This window comes from Phasianus colchicus, chromosome 17 (genome assembly GCF_987193195.1).
Source record: "Phasianus colchicus chromosome 17, bPhaCol1.hap1.1, whole genome shotgun sequence".
Classification (NCBI taxonomy): Eukaryota; Metazoa; Chordata; class Aves; order Galliformes; family Phasianidae; genus Phasianus; species Phasianus colchicus.
The window spans coordinates 287,196-297,502 of record NC_143452.1 but is presented as its reverse complement, the minus strand read 5'-3'; the positions used below and the strand labels follow the sequence as shown (position 1 = coordinate 297,502).

Here is a 10,307-nt window from a genome sequence, read left to right as displayed (position 1 = left end):
TCCAGCAATGACCCCCCATGACTGCCCTGCGAAGGGAGAAGCACGGCGGTACAGCACGCACACAGCGCGTGATGCCGGGCACTAACCGCCAGGCAGCAGCTCCCGGCCCAATTGGAGCGACCATCATACGGATCACAGGCACTGCCAGCCCCACAGCATCCTGACCAGCCCAGAAAGAGAAGAAGGAAGCGGACGGGCCCTCAGAACATCACGAGTTCTGAAGTGGTGGCCCATTCACCTTTCCCTTCCCCTTTTCCTTCTCCTTCCCTTTCCCTTCCCCTTCCCCTTTCCTACCCCTTTCCCTTGCATTTCCCTCTCCCTTTCCCCTTCTCCTTTCTTTCTCCTCTCTTGCTCACTTGCCTTTGAATCAATCAAGGTGCACCCGTGCGTTTGTTCCGCATCTTTCCTTTGTGTATGACAGTACAGTGATTGTTCTGAAGCCTTTACAAGACTGTTGCGATTCTATTACGGTGCAAAACCACAACTGTAATTCAAAATGGGGGGATGTCCCCGCAGCAATGCCCATGGCTCAGGGCAGGGGAGGTGTCTCTGTGGAGCTGGAAAAGAAGTGGGCTGGAATTTTGGGGGAGATGGGTGCAGCTTGGATGTCCTGGCTGAGGTTTGGAATCCTGCTTGGCCAGCTTAAGGGCTTGGGGAGTGTTGGGGGGATGGGCCCCTGGGGACTTTTTTTTTGGGGGGGCAGGGAGTCTTGGAGCGTTCTGGGTATTTCAGGAGGGTTTTGAGGAGGTGTGGGAGCATCCTTGGAATCCATCACAGAAAGACCGAACACATGCAACGACACAGAACCCTGTGCTGGTGATTTCACGGAAAGTACTGAGTACGTGCGTGCCGTCTGATTCTTAACGCTAGGATAGTGCACAGCGTTATTTGGAGAAACGGAAGAGCCGCCGTCTGTACCAAGCGTCTAAGTCTGTCGAAAAGCATCTGCTATTTGCAGCCAAAGCCTGGCTTAGTAAGGCCAGCTCTGTAGCTGCGGATTCAGCAGCCCATGAAGAACGTCACTTTTAACGCAGCTTGTTTCCCTTCATTCAGCTCATCTCCGAAAGCTCCTTCTTGCCCGCGCCCCCGCCCTGCCCGGGGAGCGCCGCCACGGGAGGCTGCAGGCGCCGGTAGCAACGCTCCGCATCCAACGACGGGCAGCGCGGCCCGCGCCGCAGCCGGTCGGCCAGGCCCGGCTCCGCCGCTCGCTCCTCGTACGGCCGCAGCACAACGGCCGTACGGCCCGGCCCGGCCCCACCGCGTCCGCCATCGCCGCCACGGCGCCGCGCGTCATCACGCCGCGCCGCGTTCCCATTGGCTGCGCCGCCGCTCGCGGAGCTCTGATTGGGCGGCGGGCGCGCGGCGGGCGGCGGTTGAACGCGGCGCGGGCGGGCTGTGCTGTTGCGCCGTGCGGGAGCGGGGCTCGGTGCGCTCGCGCCGTTCCTCGGCCCTCATGGCTCCTGCCCGCAGGAAGGCGGCCGCGGGCGCGCGCGGCAGGAAGCTGAGCGCCTTCCTGAAGGACTTCGACCGGGAGGGTAGGCCGCGGGCGGGCCGAGGGCCGGGCCGGGCTCTACGCTCGGGCTCGGGCTCGGGCCGCGTCCGACGCCGCGTCCGTCCCCGCAGTGAGAAGCCGGGTCGAGCACCTGCGGGCGAACGGGGAGCGCCTGGTCAAGGAGATGGAGAACCTGTACGACGTGGAGCTCCTCCGGCTGCCCCTGGCTCTCCGCGAGATGAACTGGCTGCAGTTCTTCGGTAGCGGCGGGGGGCGCGGGCGGGCGGGGCGGGCTTCCCCCGGAGCGGCGCTCGGAGGCCGTCGCTGAGGAGCGGTGGGACGCGGCGCGCGGGGCTCGCGCGAGCAGAACGCGGGTGGGTGCGCCGCGCCCTCTGCCCGGGGCCGCTCGCTCGCCCGCCGCCGGAACGCCTGCTGTGCGCTGCCCGCTCCTGCGGCGGCGTTGCGGCGCGGCTGCGGGTGTTGCGGGAGCTGTCCCGGCTGCGGACCGCAGCGACGCTTCCGAACGAGATGTCTTCTTTCTAGCTGAAGGGGGAAGCCGGAAAGTCCTGGAAGAGGCTGTGACGGTAGGTATCCGGCACGAATAGGAAACTTTCCGCGGCGCGTGGTGCGTTCCTGGAGGAGATGAAGGCTTTGTGTATCCGCAGGAGCGCTGCTGCGATAGCGCGGGTTACGCACGCGGATCTTAACTGCGTTAAGGCTTAGCGGGAGGAGATGCTGTGGTGTCCCCTGAAGGGTTTGCGTGCTCGTGCTGCTCCTTGCCCGGCTTTCTGGGCCTGCTTAACTTCACGCTAAGGGATTGCTGAGGTTGGAAAAGACCTCCCAAGTCACTCTCAAAATTCCTGGATGGTCACGGTTTCCCCTCTGAGTCTGTTGTGTAATCACCACAACCCCCCTTACTCCTAGTGGCATCAGAAGCATGTCGTGTGGAGGGAACCTTTCCTTTAAACATCCAGTTTGAACTGGTAGTCAAGGTGCTGAAAGGAGCCGTGCTTCAGTGCTGATTGTTTACGATTGTTTGCTCCTCAAACTCCCTCACATGCTGTTGAGCCAGGCCCCAAATAATTTGTGCCTCCGTAGGTCTGCTGGGGCCGCAACTTTCCCTCTCTTCAATACCTTCCTAACCTCCCAGGGTTCTGCAGGAGTTTGGGAGGGGAGCTCTGTGACACCGGGAGTGTCCACTTCTCTAAGTTTTCTCCTGAGTTCCACCACACCCTCTGCCACTCAATGTTAACCAGCTTTGGGGAAGATCCCCGGCCGACACTGATAATGAAAAGCACGTTCCGAAAACATGACAGTGTGAACAATGTGATTGTGTTGGTTTGGACGTTCCAGAAACATCCAGAAACTTTGAGGGGGGAAAGGAAAAGTGTGGGAGAAGGGAAATTTGAAGACCTGTTGAAACATCTCTCTGCCCGTTGACACATTCCCTGGGAAGGCAGTGGAGGGCATAAAAGCATTAGCGCCCTCAGGAGTGTAGCTTCTAAGGCTTAAACCATGCCACATTGTAGACAAACACCAGAGGGGTGTGCCAGCTGTGCTTTTAAGACTCTCGTACATGTACACCATACAGCAGTGGGCACACTCTGGGCAGCCTCTGCCAGTACGCCTCTCCCAGTCCTCTTTGCATTTTAGCATTCTTCAGGGATGGTCATAAAGGAAAAAAAAAATAAACGTGATATAATCACCCTCCACTGGCTGCTCCACTATCACAAACGGTGATCACTGTTGCCTAATGCACCAGCCCTTCTCTCCTGCTATCTGTAAGGTTGCTCTGCTCCCCTGGAGTCATTTTGTGGAGTCCCACGCCGTGGGGGCTTGCTCCTAAGTCTCTGGAAGAGCACACGCCTCTCAGTAAGCTAAAGCATTGCTGTGGTGGTTGAGCAGCAGGGAGTAGGTGAAGTGTGCTTGCAGCTGCCCAGCAAGGCGTGCTGGCGCTGAAGGGCACCGAGATCTGTTATGTCCAGAATAACGAGGAAGGAATTTGTTTGAGCGCAGCAGAAGAACGTAAAGATATTTTTGCTGTGAAATAGTAATAAAGATTTAGCCTGCAACTTTGACTTATCACAGTCTCGCACTATTGATCATCCTGACAATATTATGACCTCTTAATTCTAGGCAGACTTGGGAATAACAGAAATAAACAAGCTAACAGCAGAATTTATCCAGACTCCTTTGAAAATCGTCACAAAAGGTCAGTAGTTAACATTCTGTGAATGCTGATTTGGTTCTTAGCCTTTGCTACATTTAAAGACAGGGACATAATTCTACCTTTACTCCTGCAACCTGAAGTAGTTTTACTTGCTTTAATTAAAGCATTCTGAATAATTCACAGCCGTGTTCTTTTTATTGTTGTCATCAGAATTCAGATTTTAGAAGCAAACTGTTGCCAAAAGAAGCTTGTAGTATATTTCCTTACCTTAGCTAATGGTCAGTTATGTCACATTAGTTTGGTTTTTTTTCCTGTCAACTTGAATAATGCTTTCTCCTTTTCGTAGAAAAATCTAAACAGGGTATTGAAGCTACTGAAGAAGCAGCAGAAGTTCCTTTGCTCCCTCCAGCAAAAAAAGCAAAACATGATAGCCAACTTCTGGAGCAAGCAGCTGCAAGTACTAATGCAAGAAGTGGAAAGGTAAGCAGCTGCTCTTTGTGATGGCTTTTATTCCCAGGATATAAACTATGTACTGAGACAATGCTGATGCCTATGGTGGGACAGCTGTGCAGGATGACAGCTGTAAGGGTGACATTGAAAAAGCTGTTGCTTCCTGATTGTTCTGGTGGTGCTGCAAGCTTTCATTGGCAGACAGTGCTGTTACTTGTGGCGAGCAAAGTGACTGTGCTGCAAGTTACCTCTGCTTTTATTCCTGTTGTGCTTCTGCATGTGAGTGTCTCATCCTTCTCATCTGAGTGGGTGTCTTCAGCATTGTTGTATGTAGGGAGTGATATTCCCTAGGGCAGAACAGTCTGGGCCACGTTGAAAATATTTACCAATAATGCTTTTTGGTTTTTCAGTTTATGAATTTTGCAGTGGACGATACTAAATACGTGAACCGTCCCGAGTCAGAGTAGAAGTTAACATGGTCCGTTATCCTCCTGAAGTTCTACAGCTTAATGTTGGGGAAAGGATGTGAGAGTAGTACTCGAATGGGGAAGGTCTCAGAAGGTTGTCCAGTGTCTTGTTTCAGACTCTCGTGCTGCAGGAAGGAGCCTGCTGAGCCAAGCAGGGTGGGGAGCATTTGCTCGGTGCGGACTTGGCTGTCACAGGAGAAGGAAATGACCGACTTGGCAGCTAATGTGTTTCAGGTGAGGACGTCCACTAAAAAAGCACCAGCGTCCAGGAGCAGAAGAGCTCCTTCGACAAGAGTGAAACGCATGAGTAAAAGGTAACGGCGATGAGTTTTGTGGCAGGATTTCAGAAACGGACAGTAAAGGTGCGGTGCTAACGTAGCTGCTGAATGGGGTGGTGCGTGGTCTAGCAGGCTGGGTGATGTAGGCATGCTGTGCTGCAGGGCGATCTGTGAGAACCTTGGGTTGTCTCATCTAAGTCTCTGGTAAGACGGTGCTTACGTGTCTGTTAAAATTATTCTTCTGAGAACAGGGCTCTACTTACACAATTCCTTTTGAGCAGATCAAGCAAAAGCAGCTTTATCACTCCGGCTACTGGCAGAAATCTCGATCTCTGTGCTCGAGGAGGTGCCTCCATCGTCACACCCAGGTTTGATTCCAGGTTTGTATTCTATTGCATTTCTCTATTAATTTCTTATACAGAGGAGTGCCTTGCTGCTTGCTCCTTACATCTCAGTTGTCTATATGCAGAATATTTTCCAGCAGCGCTTTGAAACTGCAATGGAAGACTTTTGGTCCAAGTGCTTTAAGCAATTGCAGTAAAATTCCTTACCTGTTGCTTTTTCCAGAGTTTTCAAGACGCCGGGTTTGCGCACACCCGCAGTAAATGAACGTGTTTACACCGTCTCTGCTAATGGCAGCCCCCTTGCTGATGGCAATGATGTCTTCATTACCATTCCTGTTGGAGGAGGGGAGGTAAAATCAAACTTGAGTCTGTAAAATCTATGCAGCAAGGAGAGCCTGTGCCTTCTTGGGGGCCTTATCAGTTTCAAGGGACTCCTGTTCATTCATTCTCACCCGCTTACTTGTGCCATCACAGTTTATCAGGAGGTAAATGTCGCTTAAAAAGAACCTGAAGAAGTTATTAGTCAGAAGCGGGAGCTGTTCGTTCTGGTCTAAGCAGAATGCAAACTGTTGCTTTGCTGTGCTTTTAAGTAATGCTGAAAGTACCTTCTGCTCACGGTGGTGCGTCAGTACACCAAGGGCAGGTACAAGATGGGCTGGTCAAGCTGGATGTGGCTCTTGGCACATACGCAGCCTCCTAGTTGTGCATGGAGTTTTATTTTTGCTGCTTCTAGCTGTTGCAGCTAAACAACCGGGAAACCTGAGATTTGGTGGTGCTTGGCTTCTTACAGAGCGTTCGTTTAACAGCAAGTGATCTGACCAAGAAGAATCTTCTTCATCTCAATCCAGAGGCACGAGGCATTATGAAGAAGCTATCTGTAAGTCTTTCCGTGTTTTGTTTTTTTTTTTCTTGTTCAGGACCTGACGCTGTAATGCAGCACTATCTCTGTCCTTAATTATTGTCCTTAACCGTTGAGCTGTAACAGAAGCTTCTTATTTCAAGTCTTGTATCTTAGCTCCTACCACTGGTGAAGAAGAAGCATGAACTGGGAAGGGAAGGAGGGATAAAACCTCACACTTGTAGAAAAATAACTATTGTCAGCATTTTGAAAAACTGAATCAAAACTAAAAGGTGTCTTCTGCTCCAGATGGAAAGCAGAAGTGGCTCTGGGTTATAATCTCTTTGGCTGTTGATGAATTTCTCTTTCTTTCTAGGTTCGTCTTGCACAAGCTTGTAGCAGTGCAAAAACCCATAGGTGAAGAGCAGTGAATGTCAACACCTTTTGTAAACGTGGAACTACTATAAGCTACAAGTACATTTTATTTGGTGTCTTGTAATTTGTGAGCATTCATTTAAGCAAAATGAAATAATAAAAAAAAAACACAAACAGCAAAGCAGTTAAGACCAGTGCTGTATAACTGACAACGCTGTTAATATTCAAGCATCCTTTTCCAGCTGTCAGAGTGATTTGGTTGCAGCTGGCATGAGTCACAGCTACCTGGCAGCTAATAGCTAACCATATTCATCACCCAAATTCATTTCCCATTCTGTTTGAGCCCCGTATGCCTCCAGGGAGTGGGTAAACAATAGCTCTTTCCTCTGCAGTGTATTGCTTGCGCACACTACTAAAATCCCTTCTGCAACCTCCGTGGCAGTAGCGTTTGGCTTAACCAAATTGGAACTTCCCTCTGCTATTCAGCTCAAGCGTTTCAGGCAATGCAGGGAAGCTGAGTTGCTTCTTTGTAACAGAATCTCTCAGTGTAATGCAAAAGCGCCGGTGCTTCTTCATTAAGGTTTTCTGATCCTAAAGGAAGTACACAGACGTGGAGAAGCCGCTGGCATTACTGTGGGCAGGTCATTCACACAAGGTCATTCACACAAGGCAAGGAGACTTGGGTACAGCTGCAGAGCAGTTCCTCCCAAACAAGTTTCTTCAAGCTGTGTGCAGAAGTGCAGGCTGAGGCAGTTTACTGATTTTATGGTACTGGCTATATAGGGCCATCCCCAAATAATCGTCTGGAGCAGCTGAAACGTAGGTATGGCCAGCCATGCTGACCACACGCCAATGAAGAACCTCAAACTGTCACATGTGCAGAATATTTAATTAGGATCCTTATTCAAGGATTTGGGTAAGAGAATCTTCTTAAGCCAGCTTTTGGGTGAAGCTCCTGGAAGAAGCAGTGATAGTAGGTATCCAACACAGATTTAAAGTTCCTTGCTCCTTGCTCCTCCTTGCTGAGGAGACCAGCTTCAGAGCAGGTAAGACTGTGCTGGGTAAGGGATCTAAAGCGAAAAAGCCGACAAAAAAGCTCTTTTTAGGACTGTTTTGAAGGCAGCAAAAGCACTGTGCCGGCGCCGGGGGCTGGCAGCTTGTGGGCAGGCTGCTGAGGCAGCAGGGGCGGAGCTGGCTCTTATCTCTTGCTCCTGACCTTGACTGTTCATTGGGAAACTAAAAGCAGCTCTTGGGAGGGCAGAAGCTAGCTTCTGCCGGCATATCACTCCAGGTGAGAACGGGGTGTTACCCTCCTCTGACACCCGGGAGGGAGGTCAGAGTGTGAACACAGCCCACACTGCTCATACATTACCGCAGTAGCAGGTGTGGGAGGTGTGTCTTGTGGCAGGACACGTCAGTGCTTTGTCCTTGTCTTTGTTCAGGAGATCAGCAATGAAATGAAGTGAGTGGGAGCAGAATGCAATGAAAAGAGATGGAGTAGAGCAGGGTGAAAAAGAACAGTGAAAAGGAATGCAATAAAATAGAGTGGCATGCTACTGGAATGTACAGTTCTTTAAATCACAGAATCACAGAATCACTAAGGTTGGAAAAGACCTATAAAATCATCCAGTCCAACCATTCACCTATCACCAATGGTTCTCACTAAACCATGTCCCTCAACACAACATCCAAACGTTCCTTGAACACCTCCAGGGTTGGTGACTCCACCACCTCCCTGGGCAGCCCATTCCAGTGCCTGACCACCCTTTCAGAGAAGTAGTATTTCCTAATATCCAGCCTGAACCTTCCCTGGCGCAGCTTGAAACCATTCCCTCTAGTCCTATCACCAGTTACACGAGAGAAGAGGCCGACCCCCAGCTCGCTACAATTTCCCTTCAGGTAGTTATAGAGAGCAATAAGGTCTCCCCTGAGCCTCCTCTTCTCCAGACTGAACAATCCCAGCTCCCTCAGCCGCTCCTCGAAAGATCTGTGCTCCAGACCCCTCACCAGCTTTGTTGCCCTTCTTTGAACACGCTCCAGGGCCTCAGTGTCTTTCTTACAGCGAGGGGCCCAGAACTGGACACAGTACTCAAGGTGCGGCCTCACCAGAGCTGAGTACAGGGGGACAATTACTTCCCTACTCCTGCTGGTCATACTATTTCTGATACAAGCCAGGGTGCCATTGGCCTTCTTGGCCACCTGGGCACACTGCTGGCTTATGTTCAGTCTAGCACCAATCAACACCCCCAGGTCCATTTCCTCTACACAGTCTTCCAGCCACTCTGCCCCAAGCCTGTAGCGTTGCCTGGGGTTATTGTGGCCCAAGTGCAGGACCTGGCATTTGGTCTTGTTGAATCTCATTCCATTGGCTTCAGCCCAGCTATCCAGCCTGTCCAGATCCCTCTGTAGGGCCTCGGCTACCCTCAGGCAGATCGACACTTCCAGCCAACTTGGTGTCATCTGCAAACTTACTGAGGGTGCACTCAATGCCCTCATCCAGGTCATCAATAAAGATATTGAAAAGGACAGGCCCCAGCACCAACCCCTGGAGAACACCACTTGTAACCAGTCACCAGCTGGATTTAACTCCATTCACCACCACTCTCTGGGCCCGGCCCTCCAGCCAGTTCCTTACCCAAGAGTGTATCTGTCCAAGCCATGGACTGCCAGCTTCTGCAGGAGAGTGCTGTGGGAGACAGTGTCAAACTGTCAAACAGTGGCTTTACTGACGTCTAGGTAGACTACATCAACAGCCTTTCCCTCATCCACCAGGCAGGTCACTAGATCATAGAAGGAGATCAGGTTGGTCAAGCAGGACCTGCCCTTTGTGAACCCATGCTGGCTAGGCCTGATTCCCCCGTTGTCCCGCACTTGCCGCGTGATCTCCCTCAAGACAATCTGTTCCATAACCTTCCCTGGCACTGAGGTCAGGCTAACAGGCCTGTAGTTCCCTGGGTCCTCCTTTGTCACGGAATAAACTAGATCAGTTTATGCCCGTGACAGCGGGCAGTAGGCCCCTGCCCTCCCCACCCCCCGCCTGGGCCCACAAAATGGGAAGGAAGGGGGAAAAGAGACAAAAACAGAGGCAACAATCTATGGAGGTAAACTTATTTTACTAACTATGATATCGGAATGCAAAATAATACAATATAATACAATCTAATTGAAATTGAGACTAATAAATCAAATAAGATATGAGAGAGAGTTCTCGAGACTGAGTCAAACCTGAAAAAGCTTGGAACGGCTAGGAAAGCACCGTCCAGCACCCACTGCCAGGCAGTAAGAGACCGCCCCCCCCGGAAGGGTCAGATCCCGTGACTTCCGCAATGTATAGGGATAGGTACGTAGAATTAGAGCATTAACACTTCCAGTACATGATGTTTTGATGTGGAATATTGAAAATCAAATAAGCAAAAACCAAAACCATGACATTCCACCCCTTATTCTACATCACTACATCATGCTTAATATATATATATATACACATATACATATACATATACATATACAAACAAACAAAATGATTAAAAATGCATCACACGCACACGTCTATACACATATACACGGAATTACTGTCTACACTCCCCCAGCATCAAATTTCCTTGTGGTACACATTGAACATCCCCATTTTCCTGCTTTACCCACCAAGTGGATCCAGGTCCCTGGGCAAAAACAGTACCGTGGAGAGGTTTGCCCTTTCCAGAAGCTGGAAGAACCCAAACTGCTTTTCCCAACATGCTCTTTACATGTACAACAGGGACCTTATCTCCCTCTACGGTATGTAGAGAGCTGGATTGGGTAGGACCATCACGATTGATAGATCCTCTGGTATTGACTAACCAGGTGGCTTCTGCCAAATGCTTCTCCCAGTGCTTAAATGTTCCGCCACCCAT

At 50.7% G+C, this 10,307-nt stretch overlaps 1 protein-coding gene across 1 annotated transcript; it reads left to right on the top strand.

Annotated features, from left to right (window-relative positions):
- The first annotated feature begins 1,361 nt into the window (after positions 1 to 1,361).
- On the top strand, positions 1,362 to 6,517 carry LOC149915569 (borealin). Its single transcript, XM_090152132.1, has 10 exons — positions 1,362 to 1,535; positions 1,624 to 1,752; positions 2,036 to 2,076; positions 3,629 to 3,704; positions 4,009 to 4,142; positions 4,814 to 4,893; positions 5,139 to 5,237; positions 5,425 to 5,551; positions 5,992 to 6,078; positions 6,416 to 6,517. The coding sequence occupies exons 1-10, from the start codon at positions 1,454 to 1,456 to the stop codon at positions 6,458 to 6,460; spliced, it is 900 nt and encodes a 299-aa protein (XP_090008258.1). The 5' UTR covers positions 1,362 to 1,453; the 3' UTR covers positions 6,461 to 6,517.
- The last annotated feature ends 3,790 nt before the right edge of the window (positions 6,518 to 10,307 follow it).

Coding starts and splice junctions, on each gene's coding strand:
- LOC149915569 (XM_090152132.1), top strand. CDS start 1,454: ATGGCTCCTGCCCGCAGGAAGGCGGCCGCGGGCGCGCGCGGCAGGAAG. Junction 1,536..1,623: donor GAAGGACTTCGACCGGGAGG/GTAGGCCGCGGG, acceptor CCGTCCCCGCAG/TGAGAAGCCGGGTCGAGCAC. Junction 4,143..4,813: donor CTAATGCAAGAAGTGGAAAG/GTAAGCAGCTGC, acceptor AATGTGTTTCAG/GTGAGGACGTCCACTAAAAA.